At 36.2% G+C, this 15,571-nt stretch overlaps 1 protein-coding gene across 1 annotated transcript; it reads left to right on the forward strand.

Moving 5' to 3' along the window:
* The first annotated feature begins 303 nt into the window (after positions 1–303).
* LOC127103090 (uncharacterized) lies at positions 304–2,210 on the forward strand. Its single transcript, XM_051040379.1, has 3 exons — positions 304–561; positions 979–1,470; positions 1,590–2,210. The coding sequence occupies exons 1-3, from the start codon at positions 304–306 to the stop codon at positions 2,208–2,210; spliced, it is 1,371 nt and encodes a 456-aa protein (XP_050896336.1).
* The last annotated feature ends 13,361 nt before the right edge of the window (positions 2,211–15,571 follow it).

The following is a 15,571-nucleotide window of genomic DNA, read 5'->3' on the forward strand; positions in this document are numbered from 1 at the left end:
GTTCCAAAGAAAGACGACAAAGTCAGAATGTGTGTAGATTACCGAGACCTCAATAAAGCGAGTCCAAAGGATGATTTCCCTTTGCCTCATATTGATGTTTTGGTTGATAATACAACTTAGTTTTCCATATTTTCCTTCATGGATGGTTTCTCGGGGTATAATCATATAAAGATATCGCCAGATGATATGGAGATGACAAATTTCATCACACCTTGGGGAACTTACTGCTACAAAGTAATATCGCTCGACTTGAAGAATGAAGGGGCAACATATCAACATGCCATGGTAACCCTCTTTCACGACATGATTCATGAAGAGATCGAGGTTTATATGGAGAAAATGATTGCCAAATCTAGAACTGAAGATGATCATTTAGAAAACCTGAGGAAGTTGTTTGCCAGGCTCCGGAAGTCCAAGTTGAGTTTGAATCCAGCAAAATGCCCTTTTGGGGTCCGATCTGGTAAGCTATTGGGTTTCATAGTCAGTCAGAAAGGTATTGAGGTTGATTCCGACAAAGTTCGAGCCATCCAAGATATGCCACCTCCCCGAACAGAAAAAGAAGTATGAGGTTTCCTTGGTTGACTCAATTATATCTCCAGCTTCATATCACATTTAACAACTACATGTGAACCAATATTCAAATTATTGAGGAAGAATCAATCGATTGCATGGAATGACGATTGCCAAATAGCATTTGACAAAATAAAAAATTACTTGAAAGAACCACTAATCCTCATACCGCCGGTTCCTGGTAGGCCACTTACTATCACGGTACTTGATGAATCCATGGGCTCAATTTTGGGTCAGCACGATGATATAAGCAAGAAAGAACACGCAATATACTACCTCAGCAAGAAATTCACTGAATGTGAGACCAGATACTCACTCTTAGATAAGACTTGTTATGCTTTGGCTTGGGTTGCTCGATGCCTGAGACAATACATGGTTTGACATACCACTTTATTGATATCCATAAAGGATCCGATAAAGTATATATTTGAAAAGCCTGTTATTACTGGTAGAAGTTCTCGGTGGCAAATGTTGTTAACCGAATATGATATCCAGTATGTGACTCAGAAAGAAATAAAGGGGAGCATTATGTCTAACTACCTTGCTCATTTACTTGTGGAAGGTTATCAACCATTAAGGTTTGACTTTCCAGATGAAGACATCATGTTTATCAGAGACTTCACTATTCCAGGCCACGAGATAAACCCCAAGGAAGTCCCCGAACCAGGATCGCGATGGACACTCATGTTCGATGGTGCTTTCAATGCTCGTGGTCATGGAATAGGTGCAATTATCACTTCTCCAACTGGTTTCCACCTTCCATTCACCGCCAGATTATGCTTTGATTGCACCAATAATATGGCAAAATACGAGGCATGTATTTACGTTATGGAGGCAACCATCGACTTAAGGATCAAGATTCTTGAGGTATATGGAGATTCAGCTCTGGTAATAAGTCAGGTAAAAGGTGATTGGGAAACTCGGAATATCAAGTTGATACCTTATAAAGAGCACATCATAAAATTAATACCCTACTTTGATGAAGCTCTTTTCATCATAGTCATAGGGAAGATAATTAGTTAGCAGATGCTCTAGCTACGTTGGCATCTATGTTTAAAGACAAATGGAAGAATGAAACACCTGCTATCCATATTGACAACTTAGATGAACTGGCACATTGTCGAGCAATCAAGGCAGATCCTGACGATAAGCCCTGGTTCTATGACATAAAGACATTTATGGAGAAACAACAATATCCCGAGGGTATATCTATTATTGATAAGAAGGCCTTGAGAAGACTCTCTTCCAAGTTTTTCTTAAACGGTGATGTGTTATACAACCGAAATTATGATTCTGTACTGCTCAGATGCGTGGATAGACACAAATCTAGTACAATCATAAAATCTATACATGAAGGCTACGAGGGTGTACATGCAAAAGGTCCTGCTATGGCCAAGAAAATCCTTCGGCATGGGTATTACTGGACGACAATGGAGGTTGACTGTTATAACTTTGTTAGAAGATGCCACAAATGTCAAATATATGGTGATAAGATCTTTGTGCCACCAACTTCGTTGAACGTTCGGACATATCCATGGTCCTTTTCTATGTGGGGTATCGATATGATTGGGATGATAAAGTCTAAAGCTTCCAATGGTCATCAATTCATCCTAGTTGCTATCGATTACTTCAGGAAATAGGTCGAAGTTGCTTCATATGTGTAAGACCCCAATTTTGATCCTAAGATTCCTCATGCAATTTCATCATAAGCATTAGTATTGGGATCATACCTTGGCATCCTCCTTACCCCTATTTCATTGGGTTTGTTTTTGGAGAGATCTCCAAGCACCATGTGATTGTATCATACTCGTATATTATCATTTTTACTAACCAAAATACCAAAAAATATTTCTTTGCATTTGCCTAACTCTTTCGTAGGTAAGGCATGATCTCCATTGATCCATCAAGTTCATATCTAGGGTTTGAGACCCTCATGACAAAGAGCACAACCATGAATTGATCCAATAATGGTTATGAACATCATATATAAGTCCCAATGATCCTTACATTTTATATTGATCAAGTTATCTTCAAGAGTTTGAGGGTGATTTGCCTTGGAAACCCTAATTTGACTGGGTATCTTGAGTAACTTCTCCAACAAGCTATCTCACCAATTGATCAAGTTTCTCAAGGGACACTTCAAAATTTATCATATCATGCATATATGATCTACCATGAGCCAAGAAAGTCAAAAGAATTGAAGGTTAGCAAGTTGGTTGATGGTGGTTGGCCAGATGAATTCATCTGATCAAAACTAGGTCTCCCTAAACCCTATCTCCTATAATTTTCACCATATGAAAATTATTCCAAGAGCAAACTTACTCTAAATGATATTACAAACAACTTTCATGTTTAGACCTAGCGCTAGTTTTTCTTGGAAAATCATTTTCTATGTTGAAACATTATAGGTCATTTTGTCTAAACCCTAATTTGAAAGTCAACTTCCCAAGGCCATAACTTGCTCATGTTTTATGAGATGAAATACTTACAAGTTGCACAATAAAATTCAAGGTGTCTACTTAAACTTTTATGTTTGGAGTGAGAGATGATTCGACTTTTTTGAGCATGTGATATGAGGTTACATTATTGGTCCCTTTTGACCTATACCATTAAGGAAGTGATTTTTCCAAACTTCAAAAATGCATAACTCTATCATTACAAATCCAAATTACATGAAATTGGTGACCATTTTGAAGGTCTTTGAAAGATATACAACTTTGTATAAGAAACTTTTCTCATTTGAAGCTCACATAAAAAGTTAAGCAAGATGGAATATTGAGATATATGGCTTGAGACTTAGAAAATTTTTCAACATGTTGAAATTTCCAAACTTCCACCTCAAAATTCTTCATGTTCCAAGCTCCAAATAAAACATTGTTGAACATGAAAGTTGTTCCTATTGATCTAACCTTTCCAAAAAGTCTAATTTCATCCATTTTGGACAAGATTTTCTAGGGCTGCACATGGCTAGAACATTGCATCATCAATTGGCAAAGATCAAACTTCAAACTTCCATGTACATTTGCCTTACATTCCAAGTTGATTTCAGACTTACTCACACTCAATTATGGACCTAAAGGAATGATATCATAGGCCTGTACACACCCATGCACTCATGCATCACTCATTGCCAATTTTGGAAACACATTTGGAAGGTGAAAATATCACATGATCCAGCTATAAATAAAGCTCCATATGCTCAGAATTGAGGACCTCTTGGCGCCAACTTTGATCCCAAACACCTAACCCTTCCATTTTAGAGGATAATCCTGGGAATTTCCTTTGGAAATTGAGTTGGAATCTCACTGTTTTGAGATTCAAAACTCCAGGGATCCAAGACCTTTTGTGCATTCTAAGCTACTTCTGCAAGCATACTGAGCAAAATCAAGCACGAGTCGAAGCAAGAATAAGTGAATCCAGACCTGCATTGAAGGTATTTTCCAGAAAATTTCATCTCTTCGATTCTCTCTCAATTCCGCTCAATTCTCTTTGATCTTTGGGTTTCTGAAGTCCTACCAATGTAGGCAAGAAGATTGAGTTGCTTAGAGGTCAAATCGAAGCAACTCAGTTGACACACCTCAAAATTCAACTCCTCATATCTTTCTATATATGTGGAGCTAGTTAAAATTGAGGTCAGATTTGTGCTTTACGCCATTTTTTCTTTCAGATCATGTCCTCCTTTTTCATTTATGATGTGGTGATGAATCGACCAGTCCGGCCAAGGTCGCCTGAGAAGACGACTGGCGCTTTGCTCCGGCAATGATGTGGCATGGTCCAGACCCATTAGATGGATTCAAAATGTTTTAATCATGAGCGTACATGTTGATTACCAAGCGTGTGGATGTTTGACTCAAGCGCATCATGGAACGCGCGCGCTCAACCATTTGATCTGCCACCTCAATTAATGAGGCAGATCAAGTGGTCCACGTTTTTCTTTTGTTTTTTTGATTTTCTTTTGTTCCTTTTATTTTCATTAATTCATATTAATTTTAATATTGATCCAAAAAATATGAGAGTTTCACCAAAGAATTTCAAATAATTTCCTCTTTCATATTTTGAATTAAAATTATTTTTTGGATCATTATTAATATTTTTCATGATTTAATTGATTTTGCATTTGTTTTTAATTGTTTCAAAATACTTTTAAGTCTTTAAAAATTCTGAAATTTTTTCTCCAAGGTCCTTTGACCTTGTTTGACCTATGATAAATCTCATGGCCATTTCTTTGGTGTTTTGATGAGGTTTTAGGAATTTGACAAACCATATTTAATTTAAATGCCTTATTTTAGTATTTTTAATTTGAATAAATGCCAAATAATTTTGTTGACCAATTGTGATGACTTGTTTATGTTTGACTCTTGTTGTTGGGCCTTGGCCAAGGTTGATTTGACTTTGTCAAGTTAATATCATTGGGTTTAGGGGATTGATGGAATGTACATTCCATTTCCCAAAATGAATGGATGATATGAATTTGATAAAAGTCCTCATTTGATCAATTTCAGTTTTGATCCATTCCCCTCCCTCTTCATCTCATTCCACTTCTTTATGCGTCCATCTCATTTGGCCTATGATATCTCAAAGTCCTAAAGCTAGTTGATTGAAAAATTGACATGAGTATGGATGAGATTAGGCCACCTATTTTGCAAATTTATTTTTGTATGTGGTATATTTCATGAGTATAGTCCATTATACTATGTCTCTAACATGCATTAACACCAAAATTCTATTGCCCGACCTCAAATAGTTGTGGCTTCTACATAAGTCCAATTAGGATTCCTTAACATAGCGCTAAATTTGTGACATAAAAGGCATAGCATTCTAGTTAGTGAGATTTTAAGTCTCCCCTCTTTCATGGTATTGTGTGGAAACTTGGCCTTTTTTCCTTCCTTTGGAAGATGTCTTGGCTAAAGGGTTGAGTGTTCTCCAAAGAATGTCTAAAAAATGAAAAGCAAAAGCAAAACAATACTAACTTCTAACCCATTAACAACTAACTTTTAATTTCAAGTCATTTACTTTAATGTCATTTAATTCTAGCCTTTATTCATTTTCCATTGTTCATATCATTCTAATTGTTTATGTTAATGCAATTTTCACTTTGTCCACTTGGACTATATTGTGTGATATATCTTGTTTGTATATACTTTGCTTGTTTGTGTGGTCTTTGACCATTAATGTACATAATAACAACAAAAAACCCTAAAAAACTTTTGTGTGGACTGTTGGCTTGATCTTAGACAAATGGACTTAGGACTTAGGCAACATTCCTATGCTAAAGGACTTGGCCAATAACTTTTTGAGAAACCAAGTTCTTGCAATTTGAAACTTCATCTAATACATCATTCAAGATCCCTCTGAGTTCATCTACAACATGATCATTGTGAAGCTGTTATTTTGAACCCGTGACTTGTGGAATCCATCTGTTACATGGGCTACTTGGAAGAAGATCATGGTGTAGTTAAAGATTGGATGTGGCTATCTTTATTTGATGTCTTTTGCTCTTCAAGATAATATAATTGTGCATTTTTGTGTTGTTTGATTCTAAATGTCCAAGGGAATTCTAGATTTCTATTGACATTCTTGTCTATTGGATTGCTACCCATTTTGTCAGATCTTTTCAACTCTTAAATTTTAATTTTGTGCATAGGATTAGTCTCTTCATCTTCTCCCCATTTCTTTAATTTCAAAATCTCTCCCTCCCTTTTCAAAATCTTCTTTGTTTGAACTTATTTTGTTCTAAACTTTGACCACTTTGCAAAAAGATAGAAACTTTGGCCTTATGCCATTTCATTTTGAAATTTCTTTTCTTAAATCAAATTTGTAAATAGCTTAACTATACTTGACTTAAAATTTCAAAAAGCCAAAAAGAACTAACTCGTTAAAACCATTTTTAGGCCTTTGTGCCTTTCAAACTTAATTTTTGTTAAAAGCAATGCATCCACTTTGAAATTTGTATCACGAACTACGAGGTTTTGATCCCTCATTTTTATGTTGGTACATAGGCACAAGTCTGAAGGGCCTGTCAAACACAAAAATATAATTAATGAATTCTTTTCTCATCCCCCCCCCCCCCATTCTATTTGTTTGTAAACATCATTTTGTACCAAATACATATCCACACAAAAAGGGCTCCCTAGGAGTACCTAGGACACTTTGGGTTCTAACACCTTCCCTTTGTGTAACCAACCCCCTTACCTGTAATCTCTGACATTTTATAAATTTTGATTTGAAAACTTCTTACCCTTTGGGTTTTGTTCGTACTTTTCCCCTTTTCCCTCGGAAACAATAAAAGTGTGGTGGCGACTCTTGTTATTTGATGTCTAGCTTATCCATAGCTTGATGATCATGAATTTACCACTACAATATGCCAATGTCACCCAACAGGTGGTTACTTGGTTTATCAAGAAAGAGATAATATGTCGCTATGGAATTCCTAGCAAGATCATCACTGACAATACCGTTAATCTTAACAACAATATGATGAAGGAGTTGTGCAAAGAATTTAAGATCGAGCACCACAACTCTTCACCATACCGGCCCAAGATGAATGGCGCAGTGGAAGTAACTAATAAGAACATTAAGAGAATCGTCTAAAAAATGGTCAAGACATACAAGGACTGGCATGAGATACTACCCTTTGCTCTGCACGGTTACAGGACCTCGGTTCATACATCCACTAGGGTAACTCCGTACTCATTAGTGTATGGGATGGAAGTTGTTTTACCAATTGAAGTCGATATTCCTTCACTCAGGGTCATCATGGAGGTTGATCTTGACGAAGCTGAATGGGTTCAATCTCGGTATGATCAACTGAGTTTAATCGAAGAAAAACGTTTGACGGTCGTTTTCCATGGTCAGTTGTACCAAAGACGCCTTAAACAAGATTTTAATAAGAAAGTTCTTCCTCGTGAGTATTGTGCAGGAGAACTCGTACTCAAAAGGTATTTTACTATTCACTCATATCCTCGGGGCAAATGGACTCCCAACTATGAAGGACCTTTTGTTATTGAGAAGACTTTTTCAGGTGGAGCTCTAATCCTCACAACAATGGATGGGGAAGATTTGTCGTCGCCAGTGAAAGCAGACATAGTCCAAAAATATTATGCCTAAAAAGAAATGATGATGAAAGCTTACTAGATTAACCCTCATAAGATTAATCTAGGAAAAAATGGCTATCCCGATGGAGCAAAAAATGAACTATCCATGCAAAAGTTAGGGATCAAATATGAATATAAAGCTCGCTAAGTTGAAAACCGAAATGGTGGCTTAGGGAAAAAGGAGCATCTCGATGGACGAAAAGAATAAAAATGTTTAGGAAAAAGTTAGGGATAAAGGCATTGACTATGATCTTTGAGTCTACTACGCTACAAGCTAGATCTCAGACAGTCAAAGGTCGATTCAATCATTGCCAATCAAAGCAAGGTCTTGGGATTCATATCCTACAGTGGATGATGACCAATGTTGTAATCAATGGGAAAATACAAAAATATTTCCCATTGCCATTTCTTTTATTTTTCAATTTTTGTGATTTCCTCTTTAAGGATTGTCATACCCCAAAATTCACCATACCTTTCACAAAGTTCATCTAGGTCACTAACCCTAGTCATATGCATATCTTCATAACATTCATTTCACCCGCATATTCATTGGTTCTAATACAAGAGGACAAATATAATGGATTCAAAGCTTTGTGCTTGCATGTAGTGGGAACTAGGTTTTTCTCTATAACTCAAGGTGGCTCAATCATAAAACCCTAAGGGGAGGTAGCTCTTGATGCTTATGCATTGTGCCAACCATTGAAGATTCAATTGTGGCTTCTTGGTGAGGCAAAACCCTAGTTTGGGGTCACCGGTTGTTGATGATTAGGCCAAACCCTGATTATGGATATCATTCATTGTGTGTTCACCTAACCCTAGTCCCATCCAATTCATTATCATCCATTGTGTATGCTCCACTTGCTTGGCCATGATTCATTTAAGGCTCGCTTGTTCATGGTCCATTATGGAGGTTTATTGGGTTTTGGTTAGCTTTCACTTCATGGCCTTACATGTTCATTTTTCGCTTGATGATATTCATTTTGGTTCAAGTCCATTTCCGTGGTATCATAACTGCCACTTGAGTCAATTCATTCATGACATGTCATCTGGTTATTTCCTCATTCCTAACCCATAGCTTGTTCATGGTTTGTTTATGTTCATTCCATCTGTTCATTTCTAGTGCATAGTTCTCTCATGGTTTATTCACGATGTGCCCATTGGTCCATGTGATCTCATTTCCCATTGGTTCATGCTAGGGCATAAGGTGGTTTATCTAAGTCTTGTATCATCCACATCCATTTCACATCCATTGTCTAGGTCATAGTTGTTGTCCATAGGTCCATGCTAATGTGATTTAGCTAAGTCTTATCATTCACCTTCCACTCCATCATCCATTCAAGGGTCAATATTAAGGGATTTAGGTTTGATTGGTTCATTCATACATTTCCATACAATTCAATATATTTCATACATTCAATTCATTTCAATTTAATTATTTCCATTCATTAATAAACAAATATCAATTACAATCATCAAAATGTCTATACATTGGAAAAATTACAAAGATTTGATCATTTTCTACCTAAATTGGCTTTTGGTCAACTGTTAACTTTTTGGTTAACCAGTTGACCAAAGTCAACTGACCTATCCTACACCTCAAACCCTAATTTCTTGGTCCTAACCCTTTGTGATCTACCATGCTTCCATATTCTTGAATTCTTTTTGATTTTTTCAAATGTAAAGATATGTCCATTGTTTGCACCAACCTACAAGATACCAACCAACAAAATTCATTAGCATACCACACATGCATCAAGGGTTACCATGAAACTGAACAAGTCTGCAGTGAGATTCACGCAAAAATTCCAAGTGCAAGCATATGGTGGAGAATTCTGCAGCATACCAAAGCTAGAGCAGCCATTTAGGAGCTGATCAAACCAGGTTACAACCTTGACCTTCTACCTGCTACATGCTAACAATAAGGCTGCAGTGCAACCAATGTGTGAGCACTTCCATAAAAATCCTGAAAATGCAGCAACAAGGATTAGTTGAACCAGTCCATGAATCCGTAGTAGCAAAGCAAGTGTCAAGACCCTACATTGATCAAGCCCACACAATGCAATAAAACCACCAACAATTGACAACAACAAGAGCTTACCATTGAAGTTCGATGGAACATGCCATTCCTTTCTATTCTGCAACAACAATCAACACAAGAAAACAATCTAAACACGAGCATTAATACAACAAAAAAAACATGGAAATACGGCACCTAAAGCTGACCTGTTGGACAATCCTCATACCAACATACTTAGCAAGGTAACAAGCAGTGCAACTGCATTAGTTCCTAAGGTCCAAAATAGAGGAAGTTCAAAAACCAATTCAATAAACCTGCAACAGACATAATACTTTTCCCTCCAAACCAAGCCCAGGCAGAATTGCTACAAACCATGACCCTGTCAAACCAAAGCACCACAATCACAAGATAGGACATAGTCATTGCAGTACTCTGTGGCCGTGAGGAAGAACCACAAGTAAACTAAATGCCCAAACTTGGCAGCAAGGGGGAACATAAGACATTCAACAACTTGAGCCAATTCTGCAATGCCCAATAGGACACAAGCAGACAACTTCAACTCATATCATGAACCGTGCCAACCATCTAAACCATGAAGTAATAGCCTTGCAACCACCAAATAAACCTACAAATTAACCAAAACATGACAATGATATGTATCAAGTAAAAAACCACTCATGCCAATTACAATGCAGCCCTAGCATTCAAGCTAAAGCATACACCAACATGCCAAGTGTAGCGGTAAATTCATTATCGTCAAGCTATGGATAAGCTAGACGTCAACAAAACCAGAGTCGCCATCACGCTTTTATTGTTTCCAAGGGAAAAGGGAAAAGTAAGAATAAAGCCCCAAAAGATAAGATGTTTTCAAATCAAAACTAATAAAATGCCAGAGATTACAAGTAAGGGGGTTGGTTACACAGAAGGAAGGTGTTAGTACCCAAAGTGTCCTAGGTACTCCTATGGAGCCCTTTTTTGTGTGCATATGTGTTTTTTACAAATGATGTTTGCAAATAAAAAGAGTGTGGGGATGAGAAAAGAATTCATTAATTATATTTTTGTGTTTGACAAGACCTTCGGACTTGTGCATACGTACCAACATAAAAATGAGGGATTAAAACCTCGTAGTTCGCGGTAACAATTTCAAAGTGAGTGCATTGCTTTTAACAAAATTTTAAGTTTAAAAGGCACAAAAGCCTAAAATGGTTTGAATGAGTGTTAGTTCTTTTGGCTTTTGAAAATTTAAGTCAAGTATAGTTAATTTTATTTACAAGTTTGATTAAGAAAAGATTTTAAAAATGCAATGGCATAAGGCCAAAGTTTCTAGTTTACAAAATGATCAAAGTTTAGAAATCAACAAACATAAGCAAAGAAGATTTTAAAAGGAGGGGAATATTTTGAAATTAAATAAGTGAGGAGGAGATGAAGAGACTAATCCTAAGCATAAATTTAAAAGTTGAGAGTTGAAAAGTTCTGATCAATGGACTGCAATCCAATAGACAAGAATGTCATATAGAAACCCACTTTTCCCTTGGACTTTAGGATCAAGCAATATCAATACACAAACAGCGAGATAAAGAGGAAGGCATCAAATAAATATAGCCACATCCAAGCTTAGCAACTCCATGATCTTCTTCAAAATGTCCCATGTGTCAGATGAATTCAAAGATGGCATAAGTCACATGTTCAAAATAATAGCTTCACAATGATCATGTTGCAGGTGAACTCGAATGGATCTTCAAAGTTGTATCAGATGAATGTTCTTCACAAGTACTTGGTTACATGAAAATTGGCATTGGCCAAGTGCTTTGCATAGGGAGTGTTGTCTAAATTCTAAGTCCAATAGTCTCAGAGCAAACCAACAGTCCACACAAAATGTTTTTTTGGGTTTTTGTTCTTATTATGTACATTAAGGTCAAAAGACCACACAAACAAACAAATATATATAAACACAAAATATCACAAAATATGGTCCAAATGGACAAAGTGACAATGACATTAAAGTAAACAACTTGAATGGTATGAATAATGGCAAATGAAATAAGACTTAAAAAAAGTTAAAGTGCATAAAAGTAAATAGCTTGAAATTAAATGTTAGTTGTTAGTGAATTAGAAGTTAGTATTGCTTTTGCTTTTATTTTGTTTAAGTCATTCTTTGGAGAACACTCAACCCACTTATCACAAGTATGGATCCTTGAACCAAGACATCTTCCAAAGGAAGGAAAAAATGCCAAGTTTCCACACAATACCATGAAAGAAGGGAGACTTACAATCTCACTAACTAGAATGATATGCCTTTTTGTGTCAAAATTTAGCGTTATGTTAAGCAATCGTAATTGAACTTATGTAGAAGTCACAACTATTTAAGGTCGGACAATAGAATTTAGATATTAATGCATGTTAGAGACATAGTATAATCGACTATGCTCATGAAACATACCACACACAAAAAGAATATGCAAAGTGGGGGACCTAATCTCATCCATACTTATGTTGATTTTGCAATCAACTAGCCTTAGGGTATAGAGATATTATAGGTCCATGACATGAGTGGACAAAGAAGGGGAATGAGATGAAGAGGTCGGGGGAATGGATCAAACACAAATTGGTCAAAGGAGGACTTTTACCAAATTAAGATCATTCATTCATTTTGTGAGATGGAATGTACATTCCATCAATCCCCTAAATCCAATGATCTTAACCTAGCAAAGTCAAATCAACCTTGACCAAGACCCAACAACACAAGTCAAACTCACAAAGTCAAATGAAATGGCTCTACGTAATTAATTTGGCATTTAAACAAATAAAAATAATAAAAATATGCATTAAATTAAATTATGGTTGGTCAATTTCCTAAAACCTCATTAAAACACCAAAAAATGGCCATGAGATTTATCATAGGTCAAACAAGGTCAAAGAACCTTGGAGAAAAAATTTCAGAATTTTTGGAAACTTAAAAGTATTTTTAAATAATTAAAAATATTCACAAAATCAATTAACTCATGAAAATATTAATAATGATCCAAAAAATAATTTTAATTCAGAAAATGAAATATGATTTTTTTTTTGTGAAACTCTCATATGTTTTGGATCAATATTAAATTTAATATGAATTAATGAAAATACAAGAAATAATATGAAAATCAATTAAATCAGAAAAACGTGGACCACTTGATCTCCCTCATTAGTCAGCGCGCCACACAACTGGTAATAAAAAAGAATGCTCAAGATTAAAACGCATTAGCTTGATCATGTGACTCAGAACTCATCCAGCACATCGTCGGAGCAAACCACCGGTCATCTTCTCCGATGACCCTGGCCGGACTAGTTCTCTCATCACCATCACATAAATGAAAAAAGAGGACATGATCTTAAAGAAAAAATGTCATAGATCATGAATATGACCTCAATTCAACCTAACTCCAAGTATATTAAGAGATATATGGAGTTGAAATTTGAGGTACATGAACTGAGTTACTTCGATTTGACCTCAAAGCAACTCAATCTGCTTGCCTACATTGGTAGGACTTCAGACAATCCAGGATCCTAGAGAATTGATGAGAATTGAGAGAGAATTGAAGAGAATAAAATTCAGGAAAAATACCTTCAATGTTGTGCAGAACTTAATCTCTCTTGCTTCAATTCGTGTTTGATCTTGCCCAAGAAGCTCGCAGAAGTAGATTAGGATTGGTACAAGGCTTTGGATCCTTGAGTTTTTGAATCTCCAAACAGTGAGATTCAAACTCAAATTTCAAGTGAAATTTCTCAGGTTTTCCTGTCAATGGTGAGGGTTTCAAATGTGGGAGGCAAAGCTGGCGCGCAAGGGTCCTCAAAACTGATGCAATGGACCTCTATTTATAGCAAATGCAAGTGATATTTGAACCTTTGAAATTCTTCCAAATTTGGCAATATGGAGTGCACGCTTGCATGGGCATGTACATGACCATGAAGCAACTCAATTAGGTCCAAATGCAAGTGAGATTGAGTCTAAATGTGGATTTTGATGCAAGGAAAAAGTGTATTGATGTTTGAAGAATGATTCTTGCCAACTGATACAGCCATCTTCAGGCCATGTGCAGACCCCTCAAACCTTGTCCAAAATGGATGAAATTGGACTCTTTGGAAAGGTTAGATCAAGAGGAACAACTCTTATGTTGAATACTTTTCCATTTGGAGCTTGTATGAGGTGGAAGTTTGGAAATTTCAACATGTCAAAATATTTTCTAAGTGTTAAGCCATATGTTCAATTATTCCACCTTAGCTAACTTTTTATGTGGGCTTCAAGTGAGAAAAGTGTCTTCATAAAAGTTATATAACTTTCAAAAACCTTCAAAATGGTCACAAATTTGACCTCATTTGGATTTGGGATGAATGCGTTATGCATTTTTGAAGTTGAGGAAAATCACTTGTTCAATGGTATTGGTCCAAAATGACCTATAATGTATCCTCATATCACATGCTTATAAAAGTTGATTTAGATCTTCCTATAAACATCAAAGTTGAAGTAGACACCTTGAATTTGATTTTGCAACTTGTAAATCTTTCATATTATAAAAATTGAGCAAGTTATGGCCTTGAGAAGTTGACTTTCAAATTAGGGTTTAGACAAAATGATCTATAATCTTTCAACATAAAAAATGAATTTCCAAGAAAAACTAACTATTAACCTCAACATGAAAGTTGTTTGGAATGTCATTTAGATTAACTTTTCTCTTGGAATCATTTTCATATGATGAACATTGTAGGAGATAGGGTCTATGGGAACCTAGTTTTGATCAGATGAATTCCTTTGGTCAACCACCATCAACCACCTTGCTAACCTGCAGTCTTCTTGAATTTTTGGACTCATGGGAGATCATATATGCATAAGATGATGAATTTTGAAGTGTCCCTTGGAGTATTTGATCAATTGGTGAAGAAGCTTGTTGAATAAGTTACTCAAGGTACCTAGATAAACTAGGGTTTCCAAGGCAAACCAATTCCAAGCTCTTGAAGAATGCTTGATCATAATAACATGTAAATATCATGGGGACTCATATATGATTCCTAGAGCCATTATGGGTCATTCCTTGGTTGAGCTCTTAGCAATGAGGGTCTTAAACCCTAGATGTGAACTTGATGAATCAAAGGTGATCATGTGTCCTCCCTACAAAAGAGTTAGACAAATACAAAGACATATTTTTGGTATTTTGGTTAGTAAATGATAAAATACAAAGTATGATAAAATCACATGGTGCTTGGTGATCTCTCCCAAAACAAACCCAATGAATAAAGGGGTAAGGAGGATACCAAGGTATGATCCCAATGCCAATGCATATGATGAGGATAGCATGAGTGGTCTTAAGGTCAAAATTGGGGTCTTACACCAAGTCACGGACATGCTAAGTGGAAATGTAGTAACATAGCTATACCTTCATAACAGGATGCAAAACAAATAGTCATGATACAAGAGGTCAAACCAACCAAACCAGGAAGGATCACCATTGTAAACATGTTGAATCAATACACAATGACAGTGCAACAGGAATTGAGGGAAGTGGAACAAGGTCTTGCATGAAATTAACTCAGTTCATTAAGTGTAAATCAGAAACAAGATTGAATCACAATGCAAGTCCAAGTAAACACGTGACTTGAAGTTAATAAGAACCTTGTAAAACATCAAGCAAACCAGTAGGAAACAATGCCAATCCATACCTGCAAAACCATGTTGCAGCATATTAAGCCAACACATCATCTGTAACACCAAAAACCTGCAATTGATCAAGCCAGTGAAACCATGAGCTGCAATACAATCATGAGGCAATGAACACCCTGCTGCACCAGTCAGAACAGGAAAACCCTAACGAGTAATGAACACCAAAGTTGCACCAAGTTGCAATGGTTCAAATAC

Source organism: Lathyrus oleraceus, chromosome 7 (genome assembly GCF_024323335.1).
Source record: "Lathyrus oleraceus cultivar Zhongwan6 chromosome 7, CAAS_Psat_ZW6_1.0, whole genome shotgun sequence".
Classification (NCBI taxonomy): Eukaryota; Viridiplantae; Streptophyta; class Magnoliopsida; order Fabales; family Fabaceae; genus Lathyrus; species Lathyrus oleraceus.